The 19,699-nt window shown below is 46.9% G+C and overlaps 1 protein-coding gene and 1 long non-coding RNA gene across 3 annotated transcripts in view; one reads left to right on the top strand and one right to left on the bottom strand.

Annotated features, from left to right (window-relative positions):
* The window catches only part of LOC134932019 (uncharacterized), a 60,670-nt gene extending 44,133 nt beyond the window's left edge, over window positions 1–16,537 (bottom strand). Inside the window, exon 1 of the long non-coding RNA XR_010179226.1 lies at window positions 16,430–16,537. This is a non-coding gene — a long non-coding RNA (uncharacterized LOC134932019). The remainder of the gene's footprint in view (window positions 1–16,429) is intronic.
* Window positions 16,337–19,699, top strand: part of AFG2B (AFG2 AAA ATPase homolog B) — a 116,155-nt gene continuing 112,792 nt past the window's right edge. Inside the window, exons 1-2 of one of the 2 annotated variants that reach the window (XM_063926009.1) lie at window positions 16,337–16,701; window positions 16,810–17,877. In XM_063926009.1, coding sequence (XP_063782079.1) covers window positions 16,555–16,701; window positions 16,810–17,877 — 1,215 coding nt within the window. In that variant the 5' untranslated portion in view covers window positions 16,337–16,554. The remainder of the gene's footprint in view (window positions 16,702–16,809; window positions 17,878–19,699) is intronic. The other variant, XM_063926008.1, reaches the window with a different exon arrangement.

The following is a 19,699-nucleotide window of genomic DNA, read 5'->3' as shown; positions in this document are numbered from 1 at the left end:
TTTTGGAAGGGACATCCTGCGTGACACTGCAGTGCCACTCCTAGATGGGCCCGGTGTTTGTGTCGGCCACTAGGGTCGCTAATCTTACTCACACAGCTACCTCATTGCGCCTCTTTTTTTCTTTGCGTCATGTGCTGTTTGGGGAGGGTTTTTTGGAAGGGCCATCCTGCGTGACACTGCAGTGCCACTCCTAGATGGGCCCGGTGTTTGTGTCGGCCACTAGGGTCGCTAATCTTACTCACACAGCTACCTCATTGCGCCTCTTTTTTTCTTTGCGTCATGTGCTGTTTGGGGAGGGTTTTTTGGAAGGGACATCCTGCGTGACACTGCAGTGCCACTCCTAGATGGGCCCGGTGTTTGTGTCGGCCACTAGGGTCGCTTATCTTACTCACACAGCGACCTCGGTGCAAATTTTAGGACTAAAAATAATATTGTGAGGTGTGATGTGTTCAGAATAGGCTGAAAATGAGTGTAAATTATGTTTTTTGAGGTTAATAATACTTTGGGATCAAAATTACCCCCAAATTCTATGATTTAAGCTGTTTTTTAGGGTTTTTTGAAAAAAACACCCGAATCCAAAACACACCCGAATCCGACAAAAATAATTCGGTGAGGTTTTGCCAAAACGCGTTCGAACCCAAAACACGGCCGCGGAACCGAACCCAAAACCAAAACACAAAACCCGAAAAATTTCAGGCGCTCATCTCTAGTAAAAATACCCCGTCAGTATATCTTGTGATACAATCCTATATTAAGTATAGAAAAACCTGAAACACTTGGCCCCCTCAGGTATAGCAATATAGGAATAGCACGCTGAGTGAAATACCCTGCAATAAGGCAACCACGCAGCAGCTACATGCACACACACGTATATAGTCACAAGTGTACCATGCAGAAATTATGTACCATAAACTGCACTGGAAGTACAGTTTATGGTACAAAGTAATACTCAGTATGGCTATATGTGATAACTATAGATATAACAAACACAGTAAGTACTGGATGTATATCACAAGGTGTTTGTACCACACAACCCTGAACGTATGCACTCTTTCTTAACTAACACAGTCCCAGTGACAGGTAGAATACTCAAGTGTCCTGTAGTCAGCACAGCACTGGCAGTCAGGCGGCTACACAGAGGAAGCTTTGCCCCAGCAATCCCAGGAACAGCAAGGCTCTATCTGTAATGGCTGCTGACCGGGAGTGAGGGAGAAGGAAGCAGCTCCAGGGCGGGAACATCATAGAAATAGCGCCCTCTGGCTGGGAGGAGGGGCCTCAGGTCCGGCTTGCTCCCCCTGCTGGCATCCCCACCGGGTGTGCGGGCAGAAAACAAAACGGGGGAACTTGGTACTAAATCCCCCTGACCTGTGCCCACAATATGACCCTGGTGGCTAGTGGAGCAGCTGCCCAGTACTCAGTGTCCACGGCCGTGCTGGATCACGGTAAAGTGCGACACAGGAGCCACTTACCTCCCCCTTGTCTGCGGCCCCGCAATCCGGGAGATAGCGGCGTGTGTGTGACTCACTTTAGGAAGAAGTCGGCGCCTCCGCTGCAGTGACCCGGCAACCTCGGTGCGGGAGTATACAGCGCCGCTGGGGGTGATGGAGCTGCACGCAGGAAAGTCTCTGAGTCTTTGCCTGCAGCAGCCCTGTAATCTTCTTACAGATTCTTCTATCAGTCTTTGTAAAATGAAGCTCTGAAAAGGCTGCTTAAGGCAGCCTCCTGTAAAGTGCGCAAGGCACCAACTTACAAACTGAGCTCACTGGCATGGAGGCGGGGTTATAGAGGAGGCGGCGCTGTGCATCTTGGGAACAGTCAAAAGCTTTGAACCTGTTGGTGCCTCAGATCAAGATCCTACTCTACACCCCAATGTGAATCCTTGTGGAGCCCAGTGTACCCCGCAGCAGAAAATAAGATTTTACTCACCGGTAAATCTGTTTCTCGTAGTCCGTAGTGGATGCTGGGGACTCCGTAAGGACCATGGGGAATAGACGGGCTCCGCAGGAGACTGGGCACTCTAAGAAAGATTTAGTACTACTGGTGTGCACTGGCTCCTCCCTCTATGCCCCTCCTCCAGACCTCAGTTAAGGAAACTGTGCCCGGAAGAGCTGACATTACAAGGAAAGGATTTTGGAATCCAGGGTAAGACTCATACCAGCCACACGAATCACATCGTATAACTTGTGATAACATACCCAGTTAACAGTATGAACAACAACAGAGCATCAGCCAACCTGATGCCAACATAACATAACCCTTTATTAAGCAATAACCATATACAAGTATTGCAGAAGAAGTCCGCACTTGGGACGGGCGCCCAGCATCCACTACGGACTACGAGAAACAGATTTACCGGTGAGTAAAATCTTATTTTCTCTAACGTCCTAGTGGATGCTGGGGACTCCGTAAGGACCATGGGGATTATACCAAAGCTCCCAAACGGGCGGGAGAGTGCGGATGACTCTGCAGCACCGAATGAGCAAACACAAGGTCCTCCTCAGCTAGGGTATCAAACTTGTAGAATTTTGCAAAAGTGTTTGAACCCGACCAAGTTGCTGCTCGGCAAAGCTGTAATGCCGAGACCCCTCGGGCAGCCGCCCAAGAAGAACCCACCTTCCTTGTGGAATGGGCTTTTACTGATTTTGGATGCGGCAATCCAGCCGCAGAATGAGCCTGCTGAATCGTGTTACAGATCCAGCGAGCAATAGTTTGCTTTGAAGCAGGAGCACCCAGCTTGTTGGATGCATACAGAATAAACAGCGAGTCAGTTTCCCTGACTCCAGCCGTTCTGGCTACATAAATCTTCAAAGCCCTAACTACATCTAGTAACTTGGAATCCTCCAAGTCACGAGTAGCCGCAGGCACCACAATAGGTTGGTTCAAATGAAAAGATGACACCACCTTTGGCAGAAATTGCAGACGAGTCCGTATTTCTACCCTGTCCATGTGGAAAACCAGATAGGGGCTTTTACATGACAAAGCCGCCAATTCTGACATACGCCTAGCCGAAGCTAAGGCCAAAAGCAAGACCACTTTCCACGTGAGATATTTTAACTCCACGGTCTTAAGTGGCTCAAACCAGTGAGATTTCAGGAAACTCAACACCACGTTAAGATCCCAAGGTGCCACTGGTGGCACAAAAGGGGGGCTGAATATGCAGCACCCCCGTTACAAAGGTCTGAACTTCAGGAAGAGAAGCCAGTTCCCTTTGAAAGAAAATGGATAGGGCCGAAATCTGGACCTTGATGGACCCTAATTAAAGCCCATAGTCACTCCCGACTGTAGGAAGTGAAGGAAACGGCCCAGCTGGAATTCCTCTGTAGGGGCCTTCCTGGCCTCACACCAAGCAACATATTTTCGCCATATACGGTGATAATGTTTTGCTGTCACGTCTTTCCTAGCCTGTATCAGCGTAGGAATAACTTCATCCGGAATGCCTTTCTCCGCTAGTATCCGGCGTTCAAATGCCATGCCGTCAAACGCAGCCACGGTAAGTCTTGGAACAGACAGGGCCCCTGTTGCAACAGATCCTGTCTGAGAGGCAGAGGCCATGGGTCCTCTGTGAGCATTTCTTGCAGTTCCGGATACCAAGTCCTTCTTGGCCAATCTGGAACAATGAGTATTGTTCTCACTCCTCTTTTTTTTACGATTCTCAGCACCCTGGGTATGAGAGGAAGAGGAGGAAACACATAAACCGACTGGAACACCCATGGTGTCACTAGAGCGTCCACAGCTATCGCCTGAGGGTCTCTTGACCTGGCGCAATACCTTTGTAGCTTTCTGTTTAGGCGGGATGCCATCATGTCCACCTGTGGCAGTTCCCATCAATTTGTAATCTGTGTGAAGACTTCTTGATGAAGTCCCCACTCTCCCGGGTGGAGGTCGTGCCTGCTGAGGAAGTCTGCTTCCCAGTTGTCCACTCCCGGAATGAACACTGCTGACAGTGCTCTCACGTGATTTTCCGCCCAGCGAAGAATTCTGGTGGCTTCCGCCATCGCCACCCTGCTCCCTGTGCCGCCTTGGCGGTTAACATGAGCCACTGCGGTGATGTTGTCTGTTTGAATCAGCACCGATTTGTCGTGAAGCAGGGTCTCCGCTTGACTTAGGGCATTGTATATGGCCCTTAGTTCTAGGATATTGATGTGAAGGCAAGTCTCCTGACTTGATCACAGACCCTGGAAATTTCTTCCCTGTGTGACTGCCCCCCACCCTCGGAGGCTTGCATCCGTGGTCACCAGGACCCAGTCCTGAATGCCGAATCTTCGGCCCTCGAGAAGGTGAGCACTCTGCAGCCATCACAGAAGAGACACCCTGGCCCTGGGGGATAGGGTGATCAGCCGATGCATCTGTAGATGTGATCCGGACCACTTGTCCAACAGATCCCATTGAAAGGTCCTCGCATGGAACCTGCCGAAGGGAATGGCCTCCTAAGATGCCACCATCTTTTCCCAGGACTCGCGTGCAGTGATGCACTGACACCCGTTTTGGTTTAAGAGGTCTCTGACCAGTGTCATGAGTTCCTGAGCCTTCTCCGTCGGGAGAAAACCTTCTTCTGGTCTGTGTCCAGAATCATGCCCAGAAAGGGCAGACGCGTCGTAGGAATCAGCTGCGACTTTGGAATATTCAGAATCCAGCCGTGCTGTTGTAACACTTCCCGAGAGCGTGCTACGCTGATCAGCAACTGCTCTCTGGACCTCGCCTTTATGAGGAGATCGTCCAAGTATGGGATAATTGTGACTCCCTGCTTTCGCAGGAGCACCATCATTTCCGCCATTACCTTGATAAATATTCTCTGTGCCGTGGAGAGACCAAACGGCAACGTCTGGAATTGGTAATGACAATCCTGTACCACAAATCTGAGGTACTCCTGATGAGGTGGATAAATGGGGACATGCAGGTAAGCATCCTTTATGTGCAGAGACACCATAAAATCCCCCTCTTCCAGGCTTGCAATGACCGCTCTGAGCGATACCATCTTGAACTTGAACCTTTTCAGGTAAATGTTCAGGGATTTTAAATTCAAAATGGGTCTGACCGAACCGTCCGGTTTCGGTACCATAAACATTGTGAAATAGTAACCCCTTCCCTGTTGAAGGAGGGTAACCTGAACCACCACCTGCTGGAGATATAATTTGTGAATTGCCTGTAATGCTAATTCCCTCTCTAAGGGGGAAGCTGGCAGGGCCGTCGGTGAGGGGGCATCTCCTCAAAGTCCAGCTTGCATCCCTGAGACACAATATCTATTGCCCAGGGATCTAACAGGGAGTGAACCCACTTGTGGCTGAACTTACGTAGGCGTGCCCCCACCGGGCCTAGCTCCGCCTGTGGAGCCCCAGCGACATGCGGTGGATTCTTGTAGAGGCCGGGGAGGACTTCTGTTCCTGGGACCTAGCTGTGTTGTGCAGCTTCCTTCCTCTGCCCCCGCCTCTGGCAAGAAAGGACGCACCTCAGACTTTCTTGTTTCTTTGTTCGAAAGGCTGCATTTGATAATGTCGTGCTTTCCTAGGCTGTGCAGGAATATACGGCAAAATATCAGAATTACCATCTATAGCTGTGGAGACCAGGTCCAAGAACCCTTCTCCACCCAATCCTCAGCCTTACATATGCCTCTTTAAGTCATCATCATCTGTCCATTGCATATTCTACAGGACACGTCAAGCAGAAATCGACATAGCTTTGTCTCTAGGACCCAGTATACTCATGTCTCTTTGGGCATGTTTTATATATATACAGGTTGAGTATCCCATATCCAAATATTCCGAAATACGGAATATTCCGAAATACAGACTTTTTTGAGTGAGAGTGAAATACTGAAACCTTTGTTTTTTGATGGCTAAATGTACACAAACTTTGTTTAATACACAAGTTATTAAAAATATTGTATTAAATGACATTCAGGCTGTGTGTATAAGGTGTATAAGAAACATAAATGAATTGGGTGAATGTACACACACTTTGTTTAATGCACAAAGTTATAAAAAATATTGGCTAAAATTGACTTCAGGCTGTGTGTATAAGGTGTATATGTAACATAAATGCATTCTGTGCTTAGATTCAGGTCCCATCACCATGATATCTCATTGTGGTATGCAATTATTCCAAAATACGCAAAAATCCGATATCCAAAATACCTCTGGTCCCAAGCATTTTGGATAAGGGATACTCAACCTGTGTATATATATATATATATATATATCTGTTAAGACAGCATCTTTAATATATATATATATATATATATATCTACATACTAGGGTCTCAATCTCTGTTGATAAGGTACATGTCCACGCTGCCACAGCGCTATAAACCCATGCCGACGCCATCGCCGGTCTGAGTAGTGTACCAGAATGTGCACGCTATCTGCAGGATCCCTGAGAATAGCTGTTACGACAGGGCTACCTTTTGTGACACCCTAGGGGAAGATTCCCATCGTATCCTGGCCCTAGTGGGGAAAGGATACTGCCTGAGATTTTTTTGTGGGAAACTGCAGTCTCTTGTCTGGAGATTCCCGCTCTTTTTCATCATGAGAGGAAGGAAATTTACCTCAGCTTTCTTCCCCTTAAACATGTGTACCCTTGTGTCAGGGACAGATGAGTCATCAGTGATATGCAAATCATCTTTTATTACAATAATCATATATTGAATACTTTCCTGCCATTTTGGCTGTAACTTTGCATTATCGTAGTCGACACTGGAGTCAACCTCCTTGTCGATATCAGTGTTTATTATTTTGGATAGTGAGCATTGAGAGACTCTGAAGGTCTCTGCGACAGAGGGACAGACATGGCTAGATTTCCTGTCTGTTCTCTAATCTTTTGTGCCATAAATTCACCTTAGCACTTACACATATCCAAACAGGTGTCGGCGTTGTCGACGGAGACACCCTCTCACACACATATTAGCTCCATCTCCTCCTTAGGGGAGCCTTTTACCTCAGACATGTCGACATACACGTACCAACACACCACACACACAGGGGATGCTCTATTTGAAGACAGTTCCCCCACAAGGCCCTTTGGAGAGACAGAGAGAGAGTATGCCAGCACACACCCCAGCGCTATATGACCCAGGAATCACACAGTAACGTAGTGTTAACCAAGTAGCTGCTGGATATATTGTTTTTACGCCAAATTTATGTGCCCCCCCTCTCTTTTCACCCCCTTCTATCGTGCTCCTGCAGGGGAGAGCCTGGGGAGCTTCCTCTCAGCGGAGCTGTGGAGAGAAAATGGCGCTGGTGAGTGCTGAGGAAGAAGCCCCGCCCCCTCAGCGGCGGGCTTCTGTCCCGCGATTTTGTGTAAAAATAATGGCGGGGGCTCATGCATATTACAGTGCCCAGCTGTATATATGCTGCTTTTTGCCAGGAGGTACTCAATTGCTGCCCAGGGCGCCCCCCCCCCCCCTGCGCCCTGCACCCTACAGTGACCGGAATGTGTGGGTTAGTGTGGGAGCAATGGCGCACAGCTGCAGTGCTGTGCGCTACCTCATATGAAGACAGGAGTCTTCTGCCGCCGATTTTGACGTCTTCTTGCTTCACTCGCCGGCTTCTGTCTTCTGGCTCTGCGAGGGGGACGGCGGCGCGGCTCCGGACGACCAAGGTGTTCGATCCCTCTGGAGCTAATGGTGTCCAGTAGCCTAAGAAGCGCAACCTAGCCGCAGTTAGTAGGTTTGCTTCTCTCCCCTCAGTCCCACGTAGCAGAGAGTCTGTTGCCAGCAGAAGCTCTCTGAAAATAAAAAAAACCTAACAAATACTTTCTTAATAGCAAGCTAAGGAGAGCTCACTAAAATGCACCCATCTCCTTCCGGGCACAGATTCTAACGGAGGTCTGGAGGAGGGGCATAGAGGGAGGAGCCAGTGCACACCAGTAGAACTAAATCTTTCTTAGAGTGCCCAGTCTCCTGCGGAGCACGTCTATTCCCCATGGTCCTTACGGAGTCCCCAGCATCCACTAGGACATTAGAGAAATAGTATTTTAAGCACCTCCATGTCCACACTGCAGCCCAGTACACAGCAGCATGTGCTGAGCTGAGGAAAAAAGCTGCAGCTGCTAGGTAAGGGGGCCTTGGCCCCTACTGGACGGTCAATGGGCCTATCCATCAGACCTGGGCTTGGGTAATTTGTAGAGATGAGCGGGTTCGGTTTCTCTGAATCCGAACCCGCCAGAACTTCATGTTTTTTTTCACGGGTCCGAGCGACTCGGATCTTCCCGCCTTGCTCGGTTAACCCGAGCGCGCCCGAACGTCATCATGACGCTGTCGGATTCTCGCGAGGCTCGGATTCTATCGCGAGACTCGGATTCTATATAAGGAGCCCGCGTCGCCGCCATTTTCACACGTGCATTGAGATTGATAGGGAGAGGACGTGGCTGGCGTCCTCTCCGTTTAGAATTAGAATAGATTAGAGAGACACTTGATTTACTAATTTTGGGGAGCATTAGGAGTACTCAGTAGTGTACAGTGCAGAGTTTTGCTGATAGTGACCAGTGACCACCACTTTTATTTATAATCCGTTCTCTGCCTGAAAAAAGCGATACACAGCACACAGTGACTCAGTCACATACCATATCTGTGTGCACTGCTCAGGCTCAGGCCAGTGTGCTGCATCATCTATTATCTATATATAATATTATATATATCTGTCTGACTGCTCAGCTCACACAGCTTATAATTGTGGGGGAGACTGGGGAGCACTACTGCAGTGCCAGTTATAGGTTATAGCAGGAGCCAGGAGTACATAATATATTATATAGTGAGTGACCACCAGACACACAGTGCAGTTTATTTAATATATCCGTTCTCTGCCTGAAAAAAGCGATACACACAGTGACTCAGTCAGTCACATACCATATCTGTGTGCACTGCTCAGGCTCAGGCCAGTGTGCTGCATCATCTATATATATATATTATATATCTGTCTGACTGCTCAGCTCACACAGCTTATAATTGTGGGGGAGACTGGGGAGCACTACTGCAGTGCCAGTTATAGGTTATAGCAGGAGCCAGGAGTACATAATATTATATTAAAATTAAACAGTGCACACTTTTGCTGCAGGAGTGCCACTGCCAGTGTGACTAGTGACCAGTGACCTGACCACCAGTATATAATATTAGTAGTATACTATCTCTTTATCAACCAGTCTATATTAGCAGCAGACACAGTACAGTGCGGTAGTTCACGGCTGTGGCTACCTCTGTGTCGGCACTCGGCAGCCCGTCCATAATTGTATATACCACCTAACCGTGGTTTTTTTTTCTTTCTTTATACATACATACTAGTTACGAGTATACTATCTCTTTATCAACCAGTCTATATATTAGCAGCAGACACAGTACAGTGCGGTAGTTCACGGCTGTGGCTACCTCTGTGTCGGCACTCGGCAGCCCGTCCATAATTGTATATACCACCTAACCGTGGTTTTTTTTTCTTTCTTTATACATACATACTAGTTACGAGTATACTATCTCTTTATCAACCAGTCTATATATTAGCAGCAGACACAGTACAGTGCGGTAGTTCACGGCTGTGGCTACCTCTGTGTCGGCACTCGGCAGCCCGTCCATAATTGTATATACCACCTAACCGTGGTTTTTTTTTCTTTCTTTATACATACATACTAGTTACGAGTATACTATCTCTTTATCAACCAGTCTATATATTAGCAGCAGACACAGTACAGTGCGGTAGTTCACGGCTGTGGCTACCTCTGTGTCGGCACTCGGCAGCCCGTCCATAATTGTATATACCACCTAACCGTGGTTTTTTTTTCTTTCTTTATACATACATACTAGTTACGAGTATACTATCTCTTTATCAACCAGTCTATATATTAGCAGCAGACACAGTACAGTGCGGTAGTTCACGGCTGTGGCTACCTCTGTGTCGGCACTCGGCAGCCCGTCCATAATTGTATATACCACCTAACCGTGGTTTTTTTTTCTTTCTTTATACATACATACTAGTTACGAGTATACTATCTCTTTATCAACCAGTCTATATATTAGCAGCAGACACAGTACAGTGCGGTAGTTCACGGCTGTGGCTACCTCTGTGTCGGCACTCGGCAGCCCGTCCATAATTGTATATACCACCTAACCGTGGTTTTTTTTTCTTTCTTTATACATACATACTAGTTACGAGTATACTATCTCTTTATCAACCAGTCTATATATTAGCAGCAGACACAGTACAGTGCGGTAGTTCACGGCTGTGGCTACCTCTGTGTCGGCACTCGGCAGCCCGTCCATAATTGTATATACCACCTAACCGTGGTTTTTTTTTCTTTCTTTATACATACATACTAGTTACGAGTATACTATCTCTTTATCAACCAGTCTATATATTAGCAGCAGACACAGTACAGTGCGGTAGTTCACGGCTGTGGCTACCTCTGTGTCGGCACTCGGCAGCCCGTCCATAATTGTATATACCACCTAACCGTGGTTTTTTTTTCTTTCTTTATACATACATACTAGTTACGAGTATACTATCTCTTTATCAACCAGTCTATATATTAGCAGCAGACACAGTACAGTGCGGTAGTTCACGGCTGTGGCTACCTCTGTGTCGGCACTCGGCAGCCCGTCCATAATTGTATATACCACCTAACCGTGGTTTTTTTTCTTTCTTTATACATACATACTAGTTACGAGTATACTATCTCTTTATCAACCAGTCTATATATTAGCAGCAGACACAGTACAGTGCGGTAGTTCACGGCTGTGGCTACCTCTGTGTCGGCACTCGGCAGCCCGTCCATAATTGTATATACCACCTAACCGTGGTTTTTTTTTCTTTCTTTATACATACATACTAGTTACGAGTATACTATCTCTTTATCAACCAGTCTATATATTAGCAGCAGACACAGTACAGTGCGGTAGTTCACGGCTGTGGCTACCTCTGTGTCGGCACTCGGCAGCCCGTCCATAATTGTATACTAGTATCCAATCCATCCATCTCCATTGTTTACCTGAGGTGCCTTTTAGTTGTGCCTATTAAAATATGGAGAACAAAAATGTTGAGGTTCCAAAATTAGGGAAAGATCAAGATCCACTTCCACCTCGTGCTGAAGCTGCTGCCACTAGTCATGGCCGAGACGATGAAATGCCAGCAACGTCGTCTGCCAAGGCCGATGCCCAATGGCATAGTACAGAGCATGTCAAAACCAAAACACCAAATATCAGTAAAAAAAGGACTCCAAAACCTAAAATAAAATTGTCGGAGGAGAAGCGTAAACTTGCCAATATGCCATTTACCACACGGAGTGGCAAGGAACGGCTGAGGCCCTGGCCTATGTTCATGGCTAGTGGTTCAGCTTCACATGAGGATGGAAGCACTCAGCCTCTCGCTAGAAAACTGAAAAGACTCAAGCTGGCAAAAGCACCGCAAAGAACTGTGCGTTCTTTGAAATCCCAAATCCACAAGGAGAGTCCAATTGTGTCGGTTGCGATGCCTGACCTTCCCAACACTGGACGTGAAGAGCATGCGCCTTCCACCATTTGCACGCCCCCTGCAAGTGCTGGAAGGAGCACCCGCAGTCCAGTTCCTGATAGTCAGATTGAAGATGTCAGTGTTGAAGTACACCAGGATGAGGAGGATATGGGTGTTGCTGGCGCTGGGGAGGAAATTGACCAGGAGGATTCTGATGGTGAGGTGGTTTGTTTAAGTCAGGCACCCGGGGAGACACCTGTTGTCCGTGGGAGGAATATGGCCGTTGACATGCCAGGTGAAAATACCAAAAAAATCAGCTCTTCGGTGTGGAGGTATTTCACCAGAAATGCGGACAACAGGTGTCAAGCCGTGTGTTCCCTTTGTCAAGCTGTAATAAGTAGGGGTAAGGACGTTAACCACCTCGGAACATCCTCCCTTATACGTCACCTGCAGCGCATTCATAATAAGTCAGTGACAAGTTCAAAAACTTTGGGTGACAGCGGAAGCAGTCCACTGACCAGTAAATCCCTTCCTCTTGTAACCAAGCTCACGCAAACCACCCCACCAACTCCCTCAGTGTCAATTTCCTCCTTCCCCAGGAATGCCAATAGTCCTGCAGGCCATGTCACTGGCAATTCTGACGAGTCCTCTCCTGCCTGGGATTCCTCCGATGCATCCTTGCGTGTAACACCTACTGCTGCTGGCGCTGCTGTTGTTGCCGCTGGGAGTCGATGGTCATCCCAGAGGGGAAGTCGTAAGCCCACTTGTACTACTTCCAGTAAGCAATTGACTGTTCAACAGTCCTTTGCGAGGAAGATGAAATATCACAGCAGTCATCCTACTGCAAAGCGGATAACTGAGTCCTTGACAACTATGTTGGTGTTAGACGTGCGTCCGGTATCCGCCGTTAGTTCACAGGGAACTAGACAATTTATTGAGGCAGTGTGCCCCCGTTACCAAATACCATCTAGGTTCCACTTCTCTAGGCAGGCGATACCGAGAATGTACACGGACGTCAGAAAAAGACTCACCAGTGTCCTAAAAAATGCAGTTGTACCCAATGTCCACTTAACCACGGACATGTGGACAAGTGGAGCAGGGCAGGGTCAGGACTATATGACTGTGACAGCCCACTGGGTAGATGTATGGACTCCCGCCGCAAGAACAGCAGCGGCGGCACCAGTAGCAGCATCTCGCAAACGCCAACTCTTTCCTAGGCAGGCTACGCTTTGTATCACCGCTTTCCAGAATACGCACACAGCTGAAAACCTCTTACGGCAACTGAGGAAGATCATCGCGGAATGGCTTACCCCAATTGGACTCTCCTGTGGATTTGTGGCATCGGACAACGCCAGCAATATTGTGTGTGCATTAAATATGGGCAAATTCCAGCACGTCCCATGTTTTGCACATACCTTGAATTTGGTGGTGCAGAATTTTTTAAAAAACGACAGGGGCGTGCAAGAGATGCTGTCGGTGGCCAGAAAAATTGCGGGACACTTTCGGCGTACAGGCACCACGTACAGAAGACTGGAGCACCACCAAAAACTACTGAACCTGCCCTGCCATCATCTGAAGCAAGAAGTGGTAACGAGGTGGAATTCAACCCTCTATATGCTTCAGAGGTTGGAGGAGCAGCAAAAGGCCATTCAAGCCTATACAATTGAGCACGATATAGGAGATGGAATGCACCTGTCTCAAGTGCAGTGGAGAATGATTTCAACGTTGTGCAAGGTTCTGATGCCCTTTGAACTTGCCACACGTGAAGTCAGTTCAGACACTGCCAGCCTGAGTCAGGTCATTCCCCTCATCAGGCTTTTGCAGAAGAAGCTGGAGGCATTGAAGAAGGAGCTAAAAGGGAGCGATTCCGCTAGGCATGTGGGACTTGTGGATGCAGCCCTTAATTCGCTTAACAAGGATTCACGGGTGGTCAATCTGTTGAAATCAGAGCACTACATTTTGGCCACCGTGCTCGATCCTAGATTTAAAGCCTACCTTGGATCTCTCTTTCCGGCAGACACAGGTCTGCTGGGGTTGAAAGACCTGCTGGTGACAAAATTGTCAAGTCAAGCGGAACGCGACCTGTCAACATCTCCTCCTTCACATTCTCCCGCAACTGGGGGTGCGAGGAAAAGGCTCAGAATTCCGAGCCCACCCGCTGGCGGTGATGCAGGGCAGTCTGGAGCGACTGCTGATGCTGACATCTGGTCCGGACTGAAGGACCTGACAACGATTACGGACATGTCGTCTACTGTCACTGCATATGATTCTCTCAACATTGATAGAATGGTGGAGGATTATATGAGTGACCGCATCCAAGTAGGCACGTCACACAGTCCGTACTTATACTGGCAGGAAAAAGAGGCAATTTGGAGGCCCTTGCACAAACTGGCTTTATTCTACCTAAGTTGCCCTCCCACAAGTGTGTACTCCGAAAGAGTGTTTAGTGCCGCCGCTCACCTTGTCAGCAATCGGCGTACGAGGTTACATCCAGAAAATGTGGAGAAGATGATGTTCATTAAAATGAATTATAATCAATTCCTCCGCGGAGACATTGACCAGCAGCAATTGCCTCCACAAAGTACACAGGGAGCTGAGATGGTGGATTCCAGTGGGGACGAATTGATAATCTGTGAGGAGGGGGATGTACACGGTGATATATCGGAGGGTGAAGATGAGGTGGACATCTTGCCTCTGTAGAGCCAGTTTGTGCAAGGAGAGATTAATTGCTTCTTTTTTGGGGGGGGTCCAAACCAACCCGTCATATCAGTCACAGTCGTGTGGCAGACCCTGTCACTGAAATGATGGGTTGGTTAAAGTGTGCATGTCCTGTTTTGTTTATACAACATAAGGGTGGGTGGGAGGGCCCAAGGACAATTCCATCTTGCACCTCTTTTTTCTTTTCTTTTTCTTTGCATCATGTGCTGATTGGGGAGGGTTTTTTTGGAAGGGACATCCTGCGTGACACTGCAGTGCCACTCCTAGATGGGCCCGGTGTTTGTGTCGGCCACTAGGGTCGCTAATCTTACTCACACAGTCAGCTACCTCATTGCGCCTCTTTTTTTCTTTGCGTCATGTGCTGTTTGGGGAGGGTTTTTTGGAAGGGACATCCTGCGTGACACTGCAGTGCCACTCCTAGATGGGCCCGGTGTTTGTGTCGGCCACTAGGGTCGCTAATCTTACTCACACAGCTACCTCATTGCGCCTCTTTTTTTCTTTGCGTCATGTGCTGTTTGGGGAGGGTTTTTTGGAAGGGACATCCTGCGTGACACTGCAGTGCCACTCCTAGATGGGCCCGGTGTTTGTGTCGGCCACTAGGGTCGCTAATCTTACTCACACAGCTACCTCATTGCGCCTCTTTTTTTCTTTGCGTCATGTGCTGTTTGGGGAGGGTTTTTTGGAAGGGACATCCTGCGTGACACTGCAGTGCCACTCCTAGATGGGCCCGGTGTTTGTGTCGGCCACTAGGGTCGCTAATCTTACTCACACAGCTACCTCATTGCGCCTCTTTTTTTCTTTGCGTCATGTGCTGTTTGGGGAGGGTTTTTTGGAAGGGACATCCTGCGTGACACTGCAGTGCCACTCCTAGATGGGCCCGGTGTTTGTGTCGGCCACTAGGGTCGCTAATCTTACTCACACAGCTACCTCATTGCGCCTCTTTTTTTCTTTGCGTCATGTGCTGTTTGGGGAGGGTTTTTTGGAAGGGCCATCCTGCGTGACACTGCAGTGCCACTCCTAGATGGGCCCGGTGTTTGTGTCGGCCACTAGGGTCGCTAATCTTACTCACACAGCTACCTCATTGCGCCTCTTTTTTTCTTTGCGTCATGTGCTGTTTGGGGAGGGTTTTTTGGAAGGGACATCCTGCGTGACACTGCAGTGCCACTCCTAGATGGGCCCGGTGTTTGTGTCGGCCACTAGGGTCGCTTATCTTACTCACACAGCGACCTCGGTGCAAATTTTAGGACTAAAAATAATATTGTGAGGTGTGAGGTATTCAGAATAGACTGAAAATGAGTGTAAATTATGGTTTTTGAGGTTAATAATACTTTGGGATCAAAATGACCCCCAAATTCTATGATTTAAGCTGTTTTTTAGTGTTTTTTGAAAAAAACACCCGAATCCAAAACACACCCGAATCCGACAAAAAAAATTCGGTGAGGTTTTGCCAAAACGCGGTCGAACCCAAAACACGGCCGCGGAACCGAACCCAAAACCAAAACACAAAACCCGAAAAATTTCAGGCGCTCATCTCTAGTAATTTGTCCCCCCCCCCCTCTCTTGGCACCACTGGCTTCGATATAGATGTCCTCCTGTTTTCAGAGTTGCATGCATCCCTGCGCGCCATCTGGTCTGCTTGTGAAAGTATCCGCCATCACTATCATCGTGCACTGGACGAGGCAATCCTTGGTGCAAGCCAGTGATGGTCAACCCTAGGTGCAAGATATCCATCTGACATCAGACAGATCTCGAACTCTGAATAGGCTGCAATTGTGCCTGCCAGACCTTAGAGCACAGTCGGTGCGCAGATGCCCAGTTGTCATAAGTGAAGATGCATGCAACTCTGAATCGCCCATACAATAGTCACTCATAGAAGCGTATGCTGTGCTATGGAGCATGTGGAATGCAAACAGATCCTAAGATCCATTCTCAAAACTGACTTGCATGCAACTCTAAAACAGCCCCTCTTCGTGTATCACCTTATAAACAAAATATCAATAATTAGTTTGCTGGCTTCCTGTTCAATGTAAACTTATTTCATTTGGTGAGCAGCTAATGTAGCAGGCGACTTTCTTTTTCGGGTTCCACAACTGAGACTCATCATATAACACTGTGCAATGCATAGCAGCACTGAGATATATGGCTCGTAGCTGCCACCTGGCGGACACATAGCAGATTGCTGCCAGCCAGATCCCGGCTTAGTAACGTTACAGAGTTCTAGACGGAAATATACAACAATGGCAGCCCTGCTGCTTTTCACCAGCTGCCTTATAGGACTACAAGTACCGGGATGTCCCCCTGCCGACTGGCTTTCCCGGCGTGCGGCCACCACTGCTCACGTTCACACTGAGCGCCGCCGTCACTCGCTATAGAACTACATCTCCCAGCATGCCCCGCTGGGACGCCGCTCAATGGTTGTCACTTGGCTGAACCCGGAAGTTGACATTGCAGGAACACGTGGGAAGAGTTCTCCCCAAGCTGCATTGTCCTATCTGTCCTGTTATGTGCCTTTTATTATTATTATTATTAGTAGTATAGTTTTATACTCTGTGTTTAAGGTAATTACTTATATATTTGACATTATTCTGTTTTACTTGTTGGTTAGATAAGTCTCAGTCTTGTCCTGGTTATCCTTTAGATTTCACCATAACATTTGTTTGTCACAGATGGACACTGTGCTTACATTACTTCCACTGAACCATGAAGATCACGGAACCCAGAGGTGTCGGCTGGGACCCAAGGCGATGTCTTACCTGGGAGTAAAGATAGGTTTCCCCCTCCTAATATCGTTGCCCAGTGGCAGCTGTTTGTGCACTGTTTGGCCAAGAAAGGATTTGTCTGAAGGGTTTTTGCAGGCTGACCTGATGTGTTCCACGTTACCTAAACCCACGGTGGACTATAAGAATTCCATTGTTTCTTTAAATCGGTTAAGAAGCCTAAGTTCTGTAAAGTTAAAAAAGGCAACGGTAAAAGTTGTAATGAGAAATTTGGAAGTGAAGTTAGCTGTATGTGGACCAATTCTCCATGAGGTGGTGAAAGACTTGCTGAGAAATGTTTATGTGTTACCTGGCTATTTGATAAGCGTGATGGAAGATTCGCCAGTAGTGAATGTGGAAATACTAGACACGGATCCCAAAGAGGGAGCAGCTGGACTTATAACAGCAAAAACAAATTTGAGTATTATAGAGACCCTAACGCAGGAATGGTACGCCCACATAATGGACAATGTGCCACAATGTCAGGTTGCTGGAATGGATGATGTATGTACCTCACTTAACGAGATTATAAATTTACCTTTTCACTTCCCAGAGACCATCAGTAAGCTAGGCCTTGCTTGTCCCAAAGGGCTACTCCTGGTTGGTCCTCCTGGGGTTGGAAAAACTCTTCTGGTAAAGGCTGTTGCAAGACAAGCGGGTGCCTATCTTATTAGTCTGAGTGGGCCCTCAATTCATGGATCAAGGCCTGGAGAAAGCGAGGAGAATTTGAGAAAGATTTTTGAGAAAGCCAGAGATGTGTCTCGTGGAGGTCCATGCATTCTTTTTATTGATGAGATTGACTCCTTGTGCCCTAGACGGGGGAACTCAAATAATGCACCTGAAAACCGTATAGTTGCCCAGCTGTTGACACTCATGGATGGGGTTCACAGTGATAACAAGATGGTCATTATTGCTGCTACAAATCAGCCAGATGCCATAGACTCTGCACTTCGGCGACCAGGAAGATTTGACAGAGAGGTAACTATCTTTTGTCAGTTTAGGCAATAATCGTATTATTGACCATTGCTCTTTTTGTCTGTAATAGATGTGTTCTTATAGGCCATATTTCATCAATTTGTCTACAGTGTTTTATCAATGAAAAAATATACTAGTACTCACTTAAAGTTACCTAGCTGATACAAGACCTATGGTGGCCCTCCATAGTAAATCTGGGTACACACCTATACAATTGTCTGGTTGTTCTTTTGACCTCGGGCGAACGCCCTTTGGATTGTATAGGTGTGTACGCTGTCTTGACTCATATTCTACAATCAGTAAATGGCTATAAAAGGGCTAGAAATGCTCTGCAACACTCGGCCTTAGTTGGTTGACTCTTATGTGCCTTTTAATATTCCTCCGACTGGACGGGCCCATACCGGAACAAAAGTGCAGTGTGTACGCACGTTTGATCGATATGCTGGCCGTTCTTGGAATAATACACCTTCAGCAGGGACGCCCACGTGGGCGTTTACTAACTGCGTGGTCTCTCCTACAGCACAGCATCCAAATACCATCTTGTAAATGTTCTCCCTTTTCTTGTTAATTAACAACGTGTATTCTGTCAAAACCTGTAATATATTTTAACAGAATACACTGTATGCTTAAAAATAATCTTTTTAAATATGTATACCTTCATTTACTGTAAACCTTCCTTCCTATACATAGTTACATAGTTGTTGAGGTTGAAAAAAGACAGATGTCCATCGGGTTCAACCTGTATAATGAATGTTTTTTATTTTTAAATGTTAATTAAATGCTGTATCCTTGGATATTTTTTTCTGCTAGGAATTTATATAATCCATTTTTAAACTTATTTATTGAGTCCACCATTACTACCTTCTCTGGTAAAGAATTCCAAATCTTTACTGTTCTTACTGTGAAGAACCCCTTTCTCCGTCGTGTATTGAATTTTTTTCCCTCTAACCTCAGGGGGTGTCCTCATGTCCTATGTAGTGTTTTGTTGATAAACAAATCGTTTGATAAATCCTTGTATTGTCCCTTAATGTATTTATAAATATTAATAATGTCCCCTCTGAGTCGCCTCTTTTCCAGTGTAAACAAATCTAACCTTTTAAGTCTTTCCTCATAATCTGGTACCTCTAACGCCTTAACCAGTTTAGTGGCACACCTCTGAACCCTATAGAGTTCCAAGATATCTTTTTTATAGTATGGTGCCCAGAACTGTACACAATATTCCAGGTGCGGCCGCACCAATGATTTATACAGTGGCAGGATTACACTCTCATCCCTTGTCTCCATTCCCTGTTTAAGCATGCTAACACCTTATTTGCTTTTGTTTCTGCATTCTGACATTGCGTACTGCTACCAAGTTTATTGTCGATGAGCACCCCCAAATCTTTTTCAACTACTGTTATCCCTACATTTTCTCCATTTAGTTTATAGGCTGCCTGATTGTTCTTAGTCCCAAAGTGCATAACTTTACATTTGTCTGTATTGAACCTCATTCTCCATCTATCCGCCCAGACCTCAAGTCTAGATAAGTCATTCTGAAGAGACTCAACAACCTTGTCTGAATTAATTACTCTACATAGCTTAGTATCATCTGCGAAAATTGATACTGTGTTTTCCAGTCCTTCTCCTAGGTCAACAATGAATATATTAAACAACAATGGTCCGAGTACTGAACCCTGTGGTATTCCACTGAGCACTGGAGCCCATTCAGAGTACATCCCATTAATCCCCACTCGCTTTTCCCTATTGAACAGCCAATTATTCACCAAAGTACAAATAGTGTCCCCTACCCCAAGCTCCCTTAATTTGAGAATTAGTCTCTTATGTG

The sequence above is a fragment of the Pseudophryne corroboree genome, chromosome 6, assembly GCF_028390025.1.
Source record: "Pseudophryne corroboree isolate aPseCor3 chromosome 6, aPseCor3.hap2, whole genome shotgun sequence".
NCBI lineage: Eukaryota > Metazoa > Chordata > Amphibia > Anura > Myobatrachidae > Pseudophryne > Pseudophryne corroboree.
The sequence above is the reverse complement of the archived record's forward strand: the minus strand, read 5'-3'. Positions and strand labels throughout refer to the sequence as shown.